Source organism: Apodemus sylvaticus, chromosome 2, assembly GCF_947179515.1.
Source record: "Apodemus sylvaticus chromosome 2, mApoSyl1.1, whole genome shotgun sequence".
Lineage (NCBI taxonomy): Eukaryota > Metazoa > Chordata > Mammalia > Rodentia > Muridae > Apodemus > Apodemus sylvaticus.
This window is the reverse complement of record NC_067473.1, coordinates 185,680,824-185,702,971: the sequence shown is the minus strand read 5'-3', so window position 1 is coordinate 185,702,971 and position 22,148 is coordinate 185,680,824. Positions and strand designations below refer to the sequence as shown.

At 43.4% G+C, this 22,148-nt stretch overlaps 1 protein-coding gene across 3 annotated transcripts in view; it reads right to left on the bottom strand.

Moving 5' to 3' along the window:
- The window catches only part of Ccdc91 (coiled-coil domain containing 91), a 173,787-nt gene that overhangs the window by 72,704 nt on the left and 78,935 nt on the right, over window positions 1-22,148 (bottom strand). For all 3 annotated transcript variants that reach the window (XM_052175315.1, XM_052175316.1, XM_052175317.1), the window contains one exon: window positions 7,525-7,602. In XM_052175315.1, coding sequence (XP_052031275.1) covers window positions 7,525-7,602 — 78 coding nt within the window. The remainder of the gene's footprint in view (window positions 1-7,524; window positions 7,603-22,148) is intronic.

The window sequence follows — 22,148 nt, the reverse complement described above, 5'->3', positions numbered from 1 at the left end:
TCTCTTTTACATTTGTCAAACAAGGAAGAAATTTCAAAGAAAAATGCATTCGTGCAGATAGTACTCTTACAGAGATGTCTGTACCATATCCTTGTCTGCAGGTAGAGTTCAGCTCAGGTGAGAAAGGTGAACTCTCATCACTGTTTTCTCCACTAGTGACACCCGTGCCATCTGTTCCACACTAAATGGAATATTATTGACAAATGAACAGTAAGTCTGTATTACAACTGTGCGCACTCTGTCCAGACACTTTCTTCGTTAGGTTCATAGAGCTGCACTCTCGAGGACTCAAGGACTGCATGGCTGACACAGGACACTAACCAGGGTCCCCAGGAAATGTGAGTGTATAGATGCTCCTCCTAAAGTACTAACTGAGATGGGCACTGTTGGGTCAGATTTCCAGCTGTGCACTCCATCAGAAGATGCCAGGCCTCAACCATGTGATGGGTAAGGAGCCGTGGAATATTAGCTATGAATTCACAGAAGATTCAGGGTGATGAGCAGAAGCTGTGTATCTGTCCTATGTAGTAGAATAAGATGGACACTGATCAAATGCCTAACCCTGAACAGCACTGATCATAAAGCACTGCTGTCTGCACAGTGAATGCTCAGCATGGGGAAAAGCAGGTGCTATGGACTCACGGAATGCATGGTAATAAACCTGGCTTATTCTCAGCTTTACTATATTGGGAGTTTTTCCTGGAGATCTGCTATACAATGAAGGGAGAAGAGGGAAGGGAAGGAGGAGAGAGGAGAAGGAGAGTTTGAGGCATGGGGGGTAGGGGGTGGATGAAGAACTGTGTCTTCATCTAGAGGTCTCCCCTCCTGCCCCATGACCAGAATGCCATTCACAACAACACAGGCAAAGCCCTGACCTATAATAATAAGACTAGATTTCTTCCAATGTTCCACTGCCTTTCGGCTTTGGCCTGGCTAGAAAAACCACAAGAATAGCCTGGCATGTAGAGTTCTGGCTCAGTCCTGTGAACTCAGAGGCCCAGAAGAGCCATTCTCAAGTAATCAACCTTCCTCAGTCTTCCAGTGAGATCAAGCTGGGTGGGAGGGACAAGGGAGAACAGCCAAGGGCTGAGTCCTATCCAGTCACTCATATCTAGCAGGAGGCTATTGGGCCAAACTTTTCTGGCAACAGCAAACAACTTTAGAGTCCAGGAAAAATCTGATCACATGATAAAACATGGAATTTATGAGAGTCCACGCTCAATCAAATAGCTGAAAGCTGTAAATTTATTTCATACCTTTGGGCTAACAGAATAGTGAGATTCAAATAAAAGTATCTTAAAATGTACTTTTCCCATCTTTGGACAAAGACCCAGAAACATCTAATCAATGGAAAATACTCAACAGTGAGAAAACAAAGTTGTTTCTCTAGTTGGGAAAGAACTTTATATAATATGAAGAAACTGTACACCCTGGGAAAAAGCCTCCTAAACGCTGTATGCGCTCTCCCTTACTAAATGGCACAGTCATCTCAAGGGCTGCAATAAAGCACAGGCCAGTGAAGGCTCTAGAAAATGGATGCAGCCGTCATGTGAGCTTCTAGGCTGGCATATAACTGACACCAATTTACTAAAATTCAATGCAATATTTACAAACAAGAATTTAAGGCATATCCAAACTTTAAAAAAAATAGCAAAAGACTAATGGTCCCAAAAAACACGGTTTAGTTACTATAGGAAACTGAGACACCAAGATTGAGTTGAGATCATTCCAGAAAAGTGTATGTAGCAACCTCACACCACTTTTCCAATTAAGTAGCAGAAACTCCAGTCCTTATACTTCAGTGCCTCTGGCTCAGTACCTGAATAACAAAGGGACTGGGGAAGCATCAGAATGCTCTCGTCATAAGAATCTTCCCATGCACTGTTTTCTCATCCAACAGTCCAGTGTTTACAAGTGCACTCACACACTGGAGAATGAGGGGACCTTGGCTTCTGGATTGTGCAGAGAATAAGAGACAGCATGTGGAGTCGCACTCAGAAACAGACTGCAGGAACAAAGTGGCCATATGTGCTTGTGAGGAAAATATCTCTAAGTGTAAAAATATCATAGGTAAGCATAAACCAGCCAGTTGTTTGGCTGTTCGGCAACTCATGTGGCTTATTGGCAAACTTGGTTGGTTGACTGACTGAGTGAATAGCAGGCTGGTTGGTTAATCGGTTTGTTATTAGTTGGTTGGCTGGCTGGTTTACCCATTTATTCTGATACTGGATTTAATAAGTAGTTCATGTTGACTGTTAATTTACTAGGCAATTAAGTTTGGCCTGGAACTCAACTCCTTCCTCAGCCTCCTGAGTGCTCTCACATCCAGCCAAAAACATGAGTTTCTTAAATATATGCTGCTTGGCCAAGTGTATGTCAACAATGCACCAGGGAAGGAAAAGGTACCCACTATTGGAAATATGAAAATTCTCTCTTGGTGTGTGGCCAAGCAGGTAATTTTCATTTCACAAAACAAAACAAACAAAAATGATACAAAAAATTGTACAGCTATCCATAATGTGCCAAAACTCATAACACACCTTCACAGTTATAACTTGTTAGGCACCACCTGTGAAGAAAAAAAAATCAAACTCTACTCAGTATTTTAACTCATGAAGCAGGAAATGCTTAAGGTTTTAACAGCTCTGTCCAGTGTAATCTGTAAAATGCCTAAACTTTTCGATTAAAAAATAAATATTTGTTTGAGATAAAACCACTCAGACTGCACTGTCCCCTAATCTTTTAATTTAAACAATAACAAAAGAGTGCAATTTAATTCCAAAATCAAGCAAGGTGAACTAGACAAGAAAACAATTTATAAATGCCACTACAGAATAAAATTCTAAATCCATTTATAAGAACAGAAAAAGAAAAGCCATTTATTAATGATTGATCTTTAAGTAAACGCTATGCTAGGTTTAAGCTAAAAAACAACAACAACAAAATAAGACAGTGGGAAAGGGTGGAGCTGCCACTGGGGGAAAAAATATCCTCTATACAGTAGCAAAACAAAAATTTTAAGCAAAAAAATATGTTCAGATCTTGCTTGTGTCAAGCTGGAATTTTTAATGAACTGAGCTCCAAGTGAGATAAAATAAAAGCAACATGCTTCTTAAGTCTCTTGAGAACTCCCCCTCACTATTAGAGCAGGCTAGAAGTTGGATTTCAACATTCTGAGTCAACTAAGTACTTCCCTTGGAAAAATTTTCCCCAAAGTTATTTAGGGCAAAAAGAAAAACCGTTTTTGAAGTGGGGTTAGTAGTGAAAATTACTTTACCTCAAGTGTTGATGGGCACTGTTCTAGCTGGACTGAGGCATGAGGAGAAACTTTGCAAAGAGCAACGGGAAGTAAGTGCCTCTGTGTGGGAGGGTGCTTTCTCTTTCGAGAAGTCAAGACACCACACAGTCCCATCTCTGTCAGTAAAAATGGCATATCTGTCCATGCGTGACTTTCCTTGGTATTCCCGTTATACTGACCCTCTTCTGTAAAGAGGTCTCTGACTGTGACCACTTATGAAACTAACAGCTAAACACAAGGCTGATGTTTGTTATGAACCATTTTGATGTAAGTCAAACTTTGCTTTCTTAGTTACAATTAAACTCAAGTTTTTATTTGTCCCCTTAACTCTCAAGCACAAAGGAAAGTCCTCCCTACACCTACTTCCTTTCTGAGTTTCTCTCTTCTTTCTTATATGGGATTTCAGTGAAAAATCACACATTTATGTGCACACATTTCATCCGAGTGGATGGATGCATATTCATCCAACTTAGTCAGCAATGGGATAAAAACACGAGACCGGCAAGCAGTGTCGAGCAGCGGTGAGCAGAAGCCAAACACACTGACAGATGAAAAAATGGAGCAGAGTGTCCATGGCTCACAAGTCCTGTCAGGAAGTAGAATAACGTCCAGAACTTTAAATAAAGACACAGGTCCTAGCTGCACCTACTAGTCTAGAGTCAGGGTACATACCTACCATGCCACGTGTGCCTTTGATAGCAACACAGGGTATTCATCATGTCCTGTAAGATCTGAGAACCAGAATTCAGAGTTCTGATCCCCACACAATGGCTCAGATTACCTTAAAACAAAAACCCCAATGGTGATATGGCTACTTATGTACCAAGGCTATCTGTGTTTCTCAGCTGGTGACCCTGAGAAGATGACTGGATCAGGTAACAGGATTCCAATACCATCAAATAAGCAAGTAAAGAAAAGCTTTTCTGTTGACTGTGCTCAGCAATCTCAGAGTCAAGGAAAGGGCTTTCAGAATTTATATTTACTTCACTGTACTAAATCCTAAGAAAAAGAACTTTCAAAATAAGGACCTAAAAGGAAAATGTACCAAACTCAGCAGCAGCACAGGAGAACATGAATATGGAATGTGCTGGCATTTCTGTTTGGTTTTCCTTTGTTCTATAACAGATCTTCCTATATCTTTCTCATCATTCCCTGCTTAACTACTGAGTTTCTGTGAATAAAAGGTTGGCCTTCAAACAGTAGCCCAGAAGCATAAAAGGCTAGGATAGGCTACCACATCCTGCTCTCAAGTGAGTGCTTCTGAGAAGTCTATACTACCCTATTTTGAGAAGTAAAGGACAGTCACCTGTCATAAAATAATGAAAGGATAGCCTTGTGCTATGCTAGGAAATTGACAGCTAAATACACGAGATACCATCTCCTAAGGCTTCTTACATATGCAATAGGTTCCTTCAGTATGCATATGGCAGTCTGTGATCAGGATGCATCTTTACTCTGTATGCACGGATGAAAACACTAAAAGAGACAATCAGAGAAGCTGTCCCAAGGTCACAGGAATCAACATCAGGTCAAACTCTAATATAGACATGTCAGACTATAAGACCCCTACTCGTGGGCCATCTAGTCTACCAGCAGGAGCTTTTAACCACTATAAAACATCCCTCAGTGGCAGGTTTGGCATAAACAAGAAAGTATGTGGTAGAGAGATACGAGAGTAGTAGAGTGGTTTGTGCCCTATCAAGAGAGGCAGAAATATAAGGAACAGCCTGATGTGACAGTCCTATGCTACCACCTGAAGCCAGGGTGACCTCCAGGACCAGCTGCTGCTGAGGACCATGTCTGGGTCTGTCATCCAACTTCAGCCAGTGTCTGTGTTTGTGTCCATGGCCCATGTTACCATCAAAGGCTATGTAGATGTTCATGGTCTGTACTGAAGCCCTAAACCCGAGTTGATGTCTGAGGGCTACACTGAGCTGGCTGTGCTTCTTACTGGGTGCCGGAAAACTGGCCCCACCCCTCACATGGCCAGCAGAAAGCTGGTTCCAGTGGCCTCGGTGCAGGGGAGCCGATACACTGACCAACTCCATTACCACCCAGGTCCAGATCCAGGGCTTTGAGATGGCCTACCTCTTCGCCTCTGAGCTTTCTTAGGCTCTCAAGAACTAAATTGCCCTCATTGCATCAATCCAATGAGACGAGTAGGTCAGAACTTTTGCTTCTTAAAGAAAAGCTCATGTCATGACAAGGTTTATTTCTGTATTGGGTTAAACTACTGGTAACATCATTTGGACATTTAAAAAAGTGACACCTCACCTGAGCAGCAGCATGCTTACAAAGGGACGCCCCTGCCCTCCAGAAAACCTAGTCAACAAGCTCAGAACAAGACTGTGCTAACTCAGAATTCCTATCACACCCCCTCAAACCACTATATAGATCTTTGTGGAGAGGGGTTTGCAATGATCTTAAGAGCCAGAGGGGGTGAACGACACTAAGGAAACTGTTACATACACACAACAGTACAGACGCAATGTGAACTCACAGAAATTGTGTCAGCATGCACAAGACCTGCTTAAGTGCTGGCCAGAGAAAATCCCAGCACACAGGAGAGGTGGACATGTAATCCCATTAGCTGAGAAGCAGTTAGCATTTGATGGCTGCTGGGAGACAAAGAGCAAGTTTTCTTTAACTATGAAAGGCTGGTGGGCTGATCACAGACGTGGGCAGGCCTTGGGTTGACTGCAGACGAGAGGCCTAACCCCAACACCAGCCAGACTCAATGCAGGAAAGACGGGCTAAAAGGTAACCTTAAAGTAAAGTGGGAAGAAACAGAAGGGAGCATTAAAGGACACTGTGAGACCGTCTCAGAGGGACAGAGAATGCTGTTGTAAGAACCACAGCGATCACTAATGTCTCAGTCTGACCCCTGAAGGAGCATAAATGTAGCAGACAACACAGCCTGGCCGCACTCCTGTTTCTAGAGCGCCTGAGGGTCACCAGTATATCTGAGCTGTTTCTCCTCAGTGGACTTGACAGCCTTGAGCTGCATGAGGACCTTAACGAAGAGTCAGTGAGGAGAGGGACGTTGAACAAGCCACACAGCAGCTCATGGGAATGAGTTTAGGCTGTCGGAATAAAACATATTATCTAGGACATGAGAGATTTAATATCACTCTGTAGGCCATTTGACTAATTACCAAGTCTTTTCACAACAGAGCACACTGAAACTTTCAAATCCTCTTTGAATATTAAACCATGGGAGCAGCAGACAAACGGATAGAGCGAGTAGCTCTCAGCCAGGCTCCTTCTAAAATGCCATTTGCAAAGAATATTACAGAAATGTATATGATTTAAGTCTCACTACCAGTGTTAACCATGATACCAACATGTCTGTTACAAAGAGGAATACTGTGGAACTGGAGAGATTGCTCAGGAGTTAAAAGTACCAGTTGATCTTCAGAGGACCTGGGTTCAATTCTTAGCTTCCATGTGACTGCCCATAAAAATCTATAACTCTAGTTTTAGGAGATCTGTGACTATCTTTTAGTAAATTCCATACTAATTTTACAATATATCATTGCTATGACATGACTATTATCTGTCACTACTTAAATTCCTATAAAAAGGTAAAAAGCACATCATAGGTGAAGATAAATATGATAATTAATTATACAATATTTTATTTTATACCAGACTCCACCTGCTGAGTCTCAAGTATTTTCAGAGTCTCGAAAATACAATAGTTAGCATAACTCTGTAATCAATGACCACTTCCTCTACTCAGTGGATTATTCACTAATATAAAGTGTGTGGTTTGGATCTTAACTATCCCACAAAGGCTTATATGGTAAAACCTCGGTGTCACATGACTTCTGAAAAAATGACTAAGTTTGGTGGCTCTAACCTCTTGGTATTTGGGGGAACAGTAGCAACCTGGAGGCAGGACCTGGTAGGAGGAAGTAGGTCCCTGGGGACATGTCCTCAGCTCCTGGGCCACCACAGGGTGGACATCTCTGCTGCACATACTCCATCTGACATTCAGCTTTATCTCGGGTCCAAAGCAAGAAGTCAAAAGACCAAAACCCTGAGCTGAGCCACAATGGACCATCCTCCCCGAGGGTGTGCTGAACCAGGGTCTGTGGCAGTGAAGAGGGCTGACAGACACACACACAGATACATGCAAGACCTGCGATGCGTGCATGGCTCCGCAAGCCCACAAGTGAGTTTCCCCCCTGGGGTCTGCAGCCAGCAGAGCCTCTGGAGCCTACCTTGTACTCATCCACTATGATGCTCAGTGCCTCGTGCCCAGCTTTCCGCATGTCTTCCAATTCTTGCTTATGCTTTTCCTGAAAAGGAAGAAAGAAATTCAATCTACTTTTTTCCCTTTAGGCTTGTTTCAAAATAGCGATAAACTGCTAACTTTTCCTTTTATACCCTAGTAGCATGCGGAACATTGGGTCTACAGGTGATATCAAGAAGCAATGGCTTGTGTTTTGTTTGTTTCTTTTTGCTTTTGGATTTTATAAAAGAGTCCATCTAAAGCATGGTCAAGCATAAAGGCAAGGAGGCATGTGTGAGAGAGACCTCTGAGTCTGAAGCCAGCCAGGTCTACACAGTGAATGGCAGGCAGGCAGGCAAGTCGGGCCTGAATACTGGGACTTTCTCTGTCTCAAAAATAAAAAATAAATGGATGTATTTGAGTGTTATTCCTCAATGAACAGGTTTGTTTTCTGCATAAAATCCAATAATACATGTATGTCTTCCATGTTTCTTTCTAAAGAGAATAAGACATTGTGATCACGCTTAGCAACCCTGAAATACCCACCTTTTAAAATTCATTTATGGCTAGAAATATCCCAGTACAAGTGCTGGGCGTCTGGATGGTGTCAGAACCACAAAGCAGTGCTCTGTTGCACTCAGCACTTCAGTCCAAATCCCCAGTCAGCTGGCTAGCCTGTTTCAGAGGCAGATGTGATGGGGATTCACAGAACAGCTACTGAATGAATATGCTTGTAAACAAGGAGCTGTACAATCAGCAGCAACATTTACATAACTATTAGGGTGATTCAGCTATGGTTCACTCTTCAACACCCAAGCTATAAACTAGTTTTCAGTACACACTCTTTTATACTTTGCCACGACCTACTAAAACACATATAAGTCCCTTCTAATAAATTAATCCAGGCAGAACAAGGGCACCTTTAGTCACACAGATGGTGCAGAGCCATCCTTTGATTGATGGGTTGGTAAGGAATAAGAAAACAAAGAAACTGTGTGGGCCAATCGCTCTACCTAAGATAAGGTAACTGATCTTGCCTTCTTTTCCAAGACAGTCAAGAAATAGCCCACTGGAATTGGTTTTACCAATGTCTTCTGATTGAAGTAATTTTCCAGTTGCTGGCTTTACTAGCACTATCTCGGAAGCCACGGGCTGTAACAACTAATTAGCCCCACTAGAGAAGGCAGCACTTGCAGCTTCAGACAACCCAAAAGGAAAGAAGCACAGCACGGCAAGAGATCAAAACAAAGACAGCGGGTAGATAGAGCCTAGGGTTCTGAGGAGGCTGACATGGTCTGTGGGACAACCCAGGCTAGCCTACTCTAAACCATATCATGGGATGCCCATGCTGTGACACATGTGCCACCTGTCCAAGCAAAGAGATATAATGCCACACTACCTATATGCTTCTCATTCACTGTGACATAAGACATCTTATTCCGGGTCTTTGTTCTTTACACACGATCTCCCTCTGCAGCCTAGGTTGAGCTAGAACTTACTATGTAGTCTACTAGGCTGGTTCCAAGCTCACAGCAATCCTACCTCTGTCTGGCAAGTGCTGGGATTCAGGCTTGAGATAACATACCCAGCTTCTTTCTGACAACTATGTCAAGTCTGGCTGAGCCCAAAGGGCACTGTATTCCTTGCAAAGAATGTAGGCAAAGGATGTATATGACCTCAGTAAGATTGTTAAAGTAACAAAGCTCTTTCACGATTCATCTGACAAACAGCCTTGAGTACTAATAACTGCCTCTGCATACTGCATATGTTACATCAGCAAGCTCAGAAGCTTAGGGCTTCTTCCTGAGTCCTGCCCACCAAAAGGAAGAATATAAAGCAAATTCCTCCAAAATTCTTCCTAACAAATAAAAGATAAGATTGTACAGTTGACAGCAGCACAGAAGTAGCTCATTTCCTACATGCTAATTTACAAAGGTTTTTACTTTGGTTTAGAAATGACAACCTCATATCTATCTAAACCAAAAGTAAAAGGAATTAGTGCTTTAACAAATGAGGGATGCAACTCCAAGACAGTTGCAAGGTCCCCTGTCTTCTTCCCGAGGCTCCTCTGCTCACCTCCAGGCTCTGAGGTGTGAACAGCTCCACCCATGAGGAGCCCATTAGGACCCAGGCCTCACCATTTCTGATGTTAAGTTCATCAAAGGCAGATCTTTGGGAAGACATGCTTAGAGCTAATTAAGCAAAACAGAGGGGGGAGGGGATGGAGATTGAAACAACAAAAAGAAGAAGATATAGTAGGAAAATGAGGGAAGAAATGAAGGGGAGGGGGAGGGAGTGAAGGGAAAGAGAAGAGAAGGTAAACAAGAAGGGGAAGGAGTTGAACAGTCACCACCATCCAGGGAAAGGCATACCTTGTGCTGAACAAGTGACCTCCAGGGGGTAGCGCTTAGTTGACTAACAGCAATAGTGTAGCAATGACTCCCAGGCTCGGTGGGAAAGTGTCTGTTGTAGAAGCTTGAGATCTGAATTCAAGCCCCAGTGCCCATTACAAACTGGTTGTACTAGAGTATTCCCACAGTCCCACAGCTGGGGCTTGCTGTCTCAGTAAGTCTCAAAAATCAAAATGAAGTGTGATTTAGGAAGACATCAGACATCAAGCTCTGCCCTATACATGTATAAGCACACATTGCACATATACACATGTGCACATATAATATATGCTCATATATATACTTGTACAAATACACAAAGAGAAATACATCTGCACATAATACACTAAAACACCATTCGAATTATCATAGATGCAAACGTCTCTCTAAATGCTGCAATGTGCATGGCTTCTCCAGGGTGAGGACCCTTGACAAGTCTGCTGTGGTTTGGTCCCAGTGATGGGAGTGCCTTCTAACAGTTTCCCCCAAGAGTTAACACTCTGTTCACTGTGAAGGAGCTGAGCACGAAACACTACTTAACGCCTTGGATTCTGCCACATGATGCAATCACCTAGCTTCATGGATTTCAGTATTCTGAAATCCCATCACTGATGTCCATAGGGAGTTAAGTGACCACATCTCCAAAGATAGGTTCAGGTCATCACTCCTACTCCTTATGTTCCATTGTAACTACACCTGGATAATGGTAAGAGGCGACCATCTTGAGTTTAGTATAGACTCCAAATCCGATTGCTGGGATCCTTGTAGGGAAAGGGGAGCATAAGGCAGCAACACCAGACTCAAAGAAAGTGAAGGCAAAGTGGAGGGCAGTCACACTGTGGCTACACAATCAGTACACAGCACCATCCTCAGGAGGAGCCTTCCACAAGACCTGAATGCACAGTGGAGGCTTCAGAATGACAGCATGGGTGGGGGCTGGGAGAACTTTGAGGTATAAGAGAAAGAACCCAGTGGCTCTCTGAAGAGCTGTGTTAGAATACAGACATTTCCATAAAGCAACAATAAGAGATCTGGAGGACCACAGTGGGAAAAGCCTCATTTTAAGGAAGAGGGCTCCTATAATCCTTCCTCTCCTTCTTCTCCTTCACTGAGTTCTGCCTAATGTTTGGCTCTGTGTCTCTGCATCTGTTTCCATCAGTTGCTGGATGGAGCCTCTCTGTTGGTGACTGTGCCAAGCTCCTGTCTGTAAGTAGAGCAGAGTGTCATTTGGAGTAATTTAGGTCACCTTTGTTTTGTTAGGCATGTTTGGTTCCACCCTAGGTCTCTGAGCCACCTGATCTCTGGTTTCTGGTCCTGTAGGCAGTGTCAGGAGTGGATTCGCTCTCATGACACAAGTCCCAAGCTAGACTAGTCATTGGTTGGCCACTCCCACAATTTCTGTGCCACCTTTACCCCAGCACACCTGGCTGGGAGGACAAATTGAAGGTTTTCTGGCTGAGTTGGTGTCCCAAACCCTCCACTGGAAGTCTTGTCTGATTACAGGAGATGGTCAGTTCAGGGTCATTATCTCCTATTACTAGGAGTCTCAGCAGGGTCACCCTAATAGATTCCTGGGAGTTTCCATTGCACTAGGTTTCTAGCTTGCCCCTGAATTGGGCCCCCAATTCTAGTTGTCTTTCCCAGTACTCTCTCCCTCTTATCCGCACCCACCTGATCTCTCCTGTTTTAGTCCTAACTCCATCCCCAGACCACTGCCAATATCTATTCTATTTCCTCTTCTCAGAGAGATTCAGCAATCTCCATCTGCCCCCCCCCCCAATTAAGCCCTCCTTGTTACTACTTTGCCTCTCTGGGTCGTAACCAGAGAGAGGGTTGAAAGAGTCAAGGCCACCAACAAGAAAACACACACAATCAACTAACTTGGGCTCACAGGGGCTCGCTGGGACAGAACTGACAATCAGTGAGCCTTATCATGAGTTTACCCTGGGCTATCCTGCATATATGTTACAGCCATGTAACTTGGTGGTTTTGTGGGGCTCCTAACAGAGAGAGCAGGGTGGGGTGGGGGTGGTTTCTGACGCTTTTGTCTGCTTTCGGGAACCTTTTCTTCCTGCTGGGTTGCCTCATCCAGGCTTAATATGAGGAAACACCCTATTGCAACTTTATATACCATGCTTGGTTGATATCTCTGGGAGGGCTGTCCTTTTCTGAAGAGAATGGAGACATGGAGGGGGAGGGGAAGAGGGAGGAAAAACTGTCATCAGGATGTAATATATGAGAGAATAAATTAATTTTTTGAAAAAGCTATAAAAAAGTAAAAAAGCTTAACAAACAAAATGCTGGTGTACATGTGAATGCTAACAGCGGTGCTGGGAAGACAGAGAGATAAACGAGTTAAAGGTGACTTCTGCAATAGAGTGATAGGCATTATTATATCATCTACTACTAAGCAGAAATCAGAATTTACAAGTGATATGTTTTCATATATGTGTGTGTGTACACATATATATGTATATATATGCACTACGTATATTATATACATTATATACATTATATGTGTGTATATATAATGCATATTTATGAAGATATATCTGAGCAAAGGCTTGTTAGCACAGCCTACTTTTCTCCTGCTATTTTTAGTAAAATGCAAGAGGAAAGAGAAAACTGAGGAGGCAAGTCACTACACAAGGAAGAGATATGTAGGGGCAACAACTGGCACAGGGGGAGTGCCTTCAGCACCCTGCAAGCTCACTTAGCTTCCAGCACAGAAGCAGCCAAACTAAGCATGCTACTGTGCTTACACAGTGCTCCTGAGTTTAGGGAGCAAGGAGAACTAAGGCTGAAGGAGGAGAGACACAAGTTCAAAGCCAGCCTGGGTAGAGCAAAGACTCTAGGTTCAATCCCTAGCACTAAGAGCAATCGTTCAACCTATCAATCAAAAAGGAAACACACATGCATACACAGACACAGACACATACACACACACACACACCCTCAAAATAATCACAGCTAATGAGACTATTTTCTAAGTTCCAGACAAGGCTTTAAAGTATACTTTCAATGAGCTCATGGTGAGGATGAAGAGACAGGAACAGTGATCTGGCCCAACCTTTCAGGAAACCTATTTAAATACTAATATCCTAATGTCTACACTTCCAGCCTCTGACCTACCAGTAACTCCTCTAGTAACTTAGATTAAGACTTTCATTTTAAAAAAGTGGTTTAAAACAAATTTCTTTAGGTTTATTTTCTTTTCTAGATGTATGTTTCCTGCACATATGCACGTGTACCATGTATGTGCCAGGTGCCCCTAAAGGTCAGATGAGGGCCTCAGATCCCCATGCATCTGGAGGCAATGACTGTTTATGAACCACCATGTGGGTGCTGGGAACTAAATCTAAGTCCTCTGTAAGAAGAGGTGCTTCAAACAAGTACGCCATCTTTCCAGGGCCCCAACTGTGCCTTCCTGCATAAACAAATGTAGACAGGCTTGCAGTGTATTTCAGTGGCACACTGCCTGCATAGCATGATTGAGAAGCCCCAGTCTTGACATCCTCCCACATGGGCAAAAGCAGCATGCAGGAATGCAGGAACATGAATTTAAAACAAAATGAAAGCAATGCAGATGTGCAGGCATACAGAAAACAACGGAGCTCATCCCCATCAGAGACTAATATAAAGGGATGTTTGCACCACAGAAAACAAGGAATGCTTGCTGGCATGGGAGAACAGTCGATAGGAAAGCATGGCGCAGCCCGCAGCCCAAACAGCTGTAAGGACAGTAGGCTGGGTGCAGAGCTGGTGTTTGGGGAGACACAAAGTAATATTGACTCTTGGCATTAAAGACAAACCTTTGAGGGCCAACGATTTCTACAGGAATCGTGCCACAAGCTGAAGCAACAGCACAAGCTACTAGCGCACATTGAGAACAACTGGCCTGAAACAGCTGGAAGGAGTTGGAAAACTATGTCGTGCAGCACGTGGATTAAGGGCACCACCACCAAAACCTGGCCTTGCTTGCAGAAAAAGAGAAAGCTGTACACAGACTATCAAATAGGAAACATCTTCAGTAAGCAGAAACCATACCGACTGAAACACCATGTGCACACAAGGAAAGAAGTGACAAGTTGTAGTATAAAGGAGGGAGATTTTCCCACAGTGAACTATGACAAGGCTCATTCTCATCTTCCTTTGTAACCCATAGAAGCTGGGAGCCTCCTGCAATCAGCAGGAGGCCTGTCAGAAAGGACCCCCAGAGCAAGACCAGCAGCTTTCCTTTTCGACTTCACATACCTGGTGATTCTCCCAAAACTCCGGAACATGGCTGCTGTGCACCCCCAGAAGCATGAACTTAAAGCATCTGGACAAAACTTCAAGCCTTAGAAAATGTCAGTCTGAGCCACCCTGCCAAATGCTGACCTGAATCAAAATGCTGGAGGTGGATTGTTAAACCTTTCAAAATCTCCTTTTGAGATAATAGACCCACAATTACAGAAGTCTCCATGCTTGTAACCATTGCTAAAATCTCCAACATGTTTAATAAAACACCATGGAAATCTTGTTTATCCCAAAAGAACAGAAGGGCAACTGTCTATAAAGGAATCTTACAGGAGCTGAGCTCCATGCCTGGGAGCTCCTGCCAATCACTACTCACTCTCTGCTCACAGCTAGGCTAGGCTAGAGGAATTCCTTTCTTCTGAATTAGGGAGCAGTGATGGGAGATGTCTGTTTATCTTTCCCACTTGTTACTAAGAAATTGGATAAAGAGTCTATTCCTGTTTCCCTAGAATAAGAGAGAGCAAAGTACAAGGGGAGTCACTGTGTTTGTTCTTGCAATCTACCCCTCAGCGTAACACATTTATTCTCTAACAAAAAACCAGTCATCCTTAATAAGAAAACAAGGACATCCGACAGACATCTCTGCAGCACACAGTCTGCATGCTGGGGGTCTGCATCTGACTCCCGTGCAGGAAGCACCCTCTTGCCATGGCATTGAGAGGAGGTGCACATGGGGCTGCAGCTCTTCACACAGTGGCTTATCCATCTCCTGACACAGGCGATGGTGGCTTATCCACCTCCAAATTTAGGAATGTAAATAAAATACAAATTGGCCTTTAAATTAAGTACTAACCAAAACGGTGGTAATATGGCCTTCAGTCTGTCTACACAGGTGATGACAGTGACACCCACATTAACTGCCACCACAGTAAACCCTGCATGACAGATGTTCTGCAAAGGGCACAGCCATGCCTGCAGCCCCTGCTAGTCAGGAGTGGGAACTGCTTATGGGGAAGCCCGACTCCTTTCTTCTTCCTGTCCATCAACCTACAGTCCTAGGAACTATTTACAGGGTGCTCATGGACTGCACTAGATAAGTTTCCCTATACCATTAGGCAAATCAAAAGACCTGAAACACTAAAAACCATTTCTTAGGTTAAAATAAAAAGCATCCTTTTAACAGTGTCCTTTGCCTTACAGAAACTTTGTAATTTTATGAGGTCCCATTTGTCAATTCTTGATCTTAGAGCATAAGCTATTGGTGATCTGTTCAGGAACTTTTCCCCTGTGCCCATGTCCTCAAGGTCTTCCCCAGTTTCTTTTCTATTAGTTTCAGTGTGTCTGGTTTTACATGGAGGTCCTTGATCCACTTGGAGTGAAGTTTAGTACAGGGAGATAACAATGGATCAATTCGCATTCTTCTGTATGCTGACCTCCAAGTGAGCCAGCACCATTTGTTGAAAAGGCTCCCTTTTTTCCACGGGATGTTTTCGGCTCCTTTGTCGAAGATCAACTGACCATAGGTGTGTGGATTCATTTCTGGATCTTCAATTCTATTCCACTGGTCCACTTGTCTGTCACTGTGCAAATACCATGCAGTTTTTAACACTATTGCTCTGTAGCATTGCTTGAAGTCAGGGATACTGATTCCCCCAGAATTTCTTTTGTTGTTGAGAATAGTTTTAGCTATTCTGGGTTTTTTGTTATTCCAGATGAATTTGAGAATTGCTTTTTCTAACTCTGTGAAGAACTGAGTTGGGATTTTGATTGTTAAAAGGACAAAACAGCAACCATCAAATTGGGAAAGGATATTCACCAACCCTACATCTGATAGAGGGCTAATATCCAATATATACAAAGAACTCAAGAAGTTAGACCCCAGGGAACCAAAAACCCTATTAAAAAATGGGGTACAGATCTAAACAAAGAATTTTCACCTGAAGAAATTTGGATGGCCAAGAGGCATCTTAAGAAGTGCTCAACATCATTAGTCATTAGGGAAATGCAAATCAAAACAACCCTAAGATTTCACCTTACACCAGTCAGAATGGCTAAGGTCAAAAACTCAGGAGACAGCAGGTGTTGGCAAGGATGTGGAGAAAGAGGAACACTCCTCCACTGCTGGTGGGGCTGTAAGATGGTACAACCACTTTGGAAATCAGTCTGGCGGTTCCTCAGAAAACTGGACATGACACTTCCGGAGGACCTGCTATACCTCTCCTGGGCATATACCCAAAGGATTCCCCGGCATGCAATAAAGACACATGCTCCATTATGTTCATAGCAGCCTTATTTATAATAGCCAGAAGCTGGAAAGAACCCAGATGTCCCCCAAAGGAGGAATGGATACAGAAAATGTGGTATATTTATACAATGGAATACTACTCAGCAATTAGAAACAATGAATTCACAAAATTTTTAGGCAAATGGTTTGATCTGGAAAATATCATCCTAAGTGAGGTAACCCAATCACAAAAGAATACAAATGGAATGCAATCTCTGATAAGTGGATATTAGTTAGCCCAGAAGCCCTGAATACCCAAGGTACAAATCGCATAACAAATGACTCCCATGAAGAAGTATGGAAAGGGTCCTGATCCTAGAAAGGATTGATCTAGCATTGGAGGGGAATATAAGGACAGAGAAAAAGGAGAGAGGTGATTGGCAAATGGATGGAGAGAAGAAGGTTTATGGGACATATGGGGATGGGGGATTTGGGAAAGGGGAAATAAAAAGAAAAAAATGTTTTCTACAATAAAAAAAAAAAGCATCCTAAGAACCAAATACAAGTGTCAAAACCAGACAAAAACACAGAACAGCATTCTCCAGAATGTGTGTGCAAAAAGAATGCATTCAGACAGCTCTTCAGACTCTTCTAGCACAGGGAGTTCCATGGCTTCTACAGAGTCCAGATGCTGGGGAAAGGGGGCAGGAAAGGAATAAAGCCTGACTCTGTTTGTTTGTTTGTTTGTTTATATCCCAAAAGTTGTCCCCCGACTCCCAGTCCTTCCTCCCAGAGTCCCTCCCTATATCTTCCTTCCCCTTCTCCTATGAGAAAAGCCTGACCCTTAAGGCAAATGAACTCTCTGTCAAAAAGAACTATTTATCTATAATTCCGAGATAATCATGGCTGTCATTGAATGCCTGAAAATAACTGTTTTAAATAAACCTATTTTCCCCTTTAAAACCACTCCTTCAAACTGCAAGGCCATCAGGCTAGATAAGAAAAATACATAATACTCTAAATGCAGAAAAGCAGCATTCTAATGAAATCGTTACCTAACACCAAGAGCGCCACATAGACTGTGGCAAATGGCAATCTCAAGCTCTACCCCTACTTAAGATGTTCAGACAGCCTTGCCCCTCCCAGCATCCCAGAAGTCACTGAGGTCCAGAATCCATTAGCACTGGTGCTTGCCTTTGGAAAATATTCGTGGGCATGGGGTGGTGCGGACGGGGTGCACCAAGTTCAAGGCCATGTGGTACCAGGCCAGTTTAAACCACATATTGAAATCAGGCCTCAAAAGTAGAGATTACATATGTGGAAAAAACCATAGTAAACGATTGGGCCGATGCCTTATTGCTAGTCTTAGCAGAGCTGGAAATCAAACCCAGGGTCTGAATGTTCATGTGTTAGGTAAATGATCTACGACTGGGCTACATCTCCCCAGGCCCTCAATATGATTTTAAAATGGTAATTCATAAAAAGAAAGAAAGAGATGTAAATATAAAGGGCTGGTTGAGTATAGAAAAGGCCACGGAGTGATGTATCTATGGCATACAAAAGTAGTCTGATAAATCTGCAATTGGCCTTCTGACCAGAACTTGATGGAGCCAGATAATGGCTGCATAAACTGAGGTAAGCAAGGGGTACTCAAAATAATTCTCATGACTTGGGCTCTGAAGTCACAGTATAGAAGAGATGGTAAAGTGTAAGAAACAAGATAAGAAGGCACAGCACAAGGCCCTTGAAGAGAATCTCCACTAACAGAAAATGGTAAAAGTGAGGAGCAAACCATCCTCAGATCCCTCACCCCCACTCCCCCCAGACCACCAGAGTCCTGAAGTGATTGCCTGCTCAGGAAATTAATCTGCAAGTGCAAGTCAATATTCCAGAAGCTTCTATAATCACTTACTTAGACCCACAAATAAATTGATAAAAACCTGGGGGAGGGCTAGAGAGATGGCTCAGCAGTGAACAGCACTTATGACCATCACTGAGGACCCAAGTTAGACCCACATCGGTTGGCTCACAGCCTCCTACAACTCCAGGCCCCAGGATGACATCCTCTTCCATCCTCTGTGGCACATGTGCACAAACCCACACAGAGAAAACACACAATTTGTAGCCAATCTCTAACGATAATACATGTGGCCTAACATGTACATTCTCCATGTAGTAGAAAGTGCTGTTCTTGCTTCCATGGCAGCACTGTGAACAACTGCTGTGATCAGGATTTTAATCCAGCAACGTGGCTACTCTGGCTGGAATACAGGCATGCCCTCAGCATACCCCTTTAAGCCCTCAGGCTCGAGTGCAGACACCTTCAATCCCAAATAAAGGTAAAGTTAGTTTGTAGAAGGAAGCTCCCATATTGGAAAGTGAGGTCTGAGAGAGAAGAAGCTAGATACAGGTGAAGACATACCGAGCCAGAGACTGAGAAGGAGCCAGAAGATGAAATCAGATGCCCAGAGTTAGTATGAAGACAAGCAGAGCAATTCAGTCAGAAGCTGAAAGAAGCCAGAGCAGCTGAGTTGAATCAGTCAGCCAGAGTTCGGAAAGAGCTAAAAGGGGTGAGCTTATTCAGCAGTAAGTCTCAGAGGTTGAAAACATTCTAGGCCTAGATAAGATTGTATGGAGGCTAGAAGCTAATTAGGCATAGGTTAACAGAGAAGGCAGTAAACCTTAGAGAGGACAATTTTGTATTTTTTGTGCATGTTATTGATGATGTCACTGTTTATGGTGGCCCTTAAGATTCCTGTGCACTATGCTCAGGGACTCCCTTGAGTTTGGAAGTGCTTCCCTTGTTTGGAAGTGCAAGCAGTCTACATTACAAAGTACTCATGCCAGGTTTGCTCAGTCGTGGCCGACAGTTGCTGACCGCAAAGCCAGTGTTGTTAAATCAACAGTATACCATAACCAATCTGACTTAATAGACCAAATTAGTCAACTGAGGAAAATGAGTACAGGATCTATGCTTGTGCAGAGGCCAGAGGGTGGTGACACATGTCCTTCCCTGTCTCCCTTCACCTTGTTTCCTGAGAAAGTTTCTCAATGAACTCAGAGCTCACCGATTCAGCTTAACTGGTTAGTGGGATCTTCCCATCTATGCCTTTCCAAGACTGAGATTACAGATTCATGCGTCCGCACCCAGCTTTTTAATGGAGTTTCTGGGCATCTCAACTCAGGTCCCCAGTGCTCCCTCGTCAGGCACTGAGCTGAATTGAATGATCACCGCTGAGCTCCACTGCTACCATCCATAATAACCAGCCATTAACATTCCTGGGCTTTGCTCAAAATCATAAAACATTAGATGATTTTCTTAGTAAAAATGAAGACAGACACTCTGGGCAGGGGCTTTTTCTCACTTTCTATTTCTAAGAAAGATAACACAAAGGTAGAAAAGGACTTTCAGCCTTTGTTTTTACAAATACTTGATGAACTGATGTTTGAGTTCGCTCACCTTCCAGGCCCTGCCTTCCCTGGATCATCTTGGCAACTCACGTCACAAGACTGCATGGTTTTAAGTATATTCCCTAAACCGTAAGCTTACTGAACTAATCATGAAAGCAGCCCTTCCCTTGACCGAGAAGCTGACTATGTCTGTCTTTACAAGCTACCGTGCTATCCTGTAATGCTGGTTCCTACTGATCTTAGGAAGCGTGAAGCCCCACATCTGGCTTACCTATACTTCTGTCAATGTGCTGACAGGACCCACAGCTTAGCCATATGCTGTGTATTGTCATTTCCTACTATGCATGCCTAGTTACCATCCTCCTGGACGAAGGGCTAACACGACTGCAGACAAACCATGAACTGTCTCCTAGCTCTGTACAGAGTAATCTTTCCAAAAATAGACTAATTTGTTGTGACTATCATCGGCCATAATGTCCTGGGCTTCAGAAGAGGGGGAAGAGGGGGTTCATGTTTCAAGAGCTCTGGCTTTTCCACAGTTTAAAAGATTCATGGTAAAAACTACAGCAGCATCTCCACGTCCAGAGCTCGGCACTCCAGCTCCTCCCGCCTCCAGGGACGGTAGCCCAGCCCGACTCTTCTCCTTGCATGAACCTGTCAGGACAGCTGTGCTGGCTGTAGAAACGCGTCCTGGGTATCCATCCTGAGACCACGGACAGCTCAGAAACCACAGGCCTGGAGTGAAGACAGCACTCTGTCTTTGGAGTCAGGATGTAGTTTGGCCTGTAGCTCATCACTTTTTATATGGTGGAAGTAAATTTAAGGAAAAAAAATCCATATTTAATTGTCTTTGTCTCAGAGTTATTTCCTGATCATTTAAACAAATGTAGAATAATTTAGATTACTATCTTGAAAGATGCATTTAATTCAACATCTAACTGAAAACAATTTCTGATCCAAAACTGTATTTGAGAGGAATCCAAAAGAACAGGCTCACTTGGCATTTTGCTCACTCAAGAAAGCAAGATCACCTTTTCAGAAGATGCCCTCTCACAACAACCAGTTTCAGTTTTTCTTTTTGTAAGGGCTGAATACCAGCTCTGAGCACTCCTCTGGGCACCCATCTCCCACTGGAAGAAGTGAGTCCCAGGAGCCTGAGTGACGTCCAGCCCTGCGACTGTTCCTTTCCCTCCAGTGGTATCTACAAATTCACACTGTCCAAACACACTAGGTCTGACTATCTGATCACTACCAATGTAAGTCCCCTCTTATATAAATTAAAAGTGTGCCAAGGAGATATAGGAGCAAGGACACAAAATTAGACACATAGCAGCCTGGTATGGTGATGCACACCTTTAACCTCAGCACTCAGGAGGCAAAGGTGGTGGATCTCTATGAGTTTCAGGTCAGCCAGGCACACTGTCTCAAAAAGAAAAAATAAGTAAAAAAAATAAGCACAATACACTGAAGTCTACAGACAAGGCTCTTGCCTACAGAGAGCAGTATAGCCATGGAGTCTATCTGCAGGATCAGTGGATGAGGGCTCTGCCCCATGGAGAGCAGTCTAGCTTCAGGGAGCATCTACAGGGTTAGACTGATTGTCCACATATCTGCCAGTGATAGAAAGCAAGAATTTATGGTAATGAAGTTCACTCCATGGTACTATAAACTAGCACTCTAAAATGGCAAGTCAACTTATAAAGTCCAATCCAAACACCTTCCTGTAGTAATGATTCCATAAAACTTCTTGGTCCTGGAAGCCCCACCCACCCCAAGCTCAAGCGTCTTTTACACAACAGGCAGCTGGTTCCCATGGTAGCTTCTGCAGTGTGGCTTCAGGGTTAGTGGGAAGTTAATTCCCCTCAACATCATCACTTCAGTCTGAGAGTTATCTCAACAACCTCTGCTTCAAAAGCTGCAACTACATAAGGCATTTTATTTTAAACACCTATTTCCACTCAAACAGTATACTACTGACCAATTTAGGAATGAAAGCTAAAGGGGTATCCATTCTTAGTTTGTTAATAAAAAGGAAAGGGGGTTTTAATCTGTTGATTTAATCTCTTAACAACTTTACAAAGTACAGTGATTCCTAACAGTCTTCCCACCCTGCTCTTCTGCAGTGTTCTGTGAGCCTTTGATGCAGGAGTTATGCTACAGATGTATCAGCTGAGACTGGGCTCCACAACTGCGCAGTTTGATTGCTCGTGGTATCCTGTGATGATCTTCATCTCTGTCATAAGCTACACCCATGGAGTCTCACCAACATGACTAAGCATGAGCTGAACAAGGACAACACAGGTAACATGCTAAGGTGAATGGGAAAAAGCTGCTGGGCAGGCACTGAGA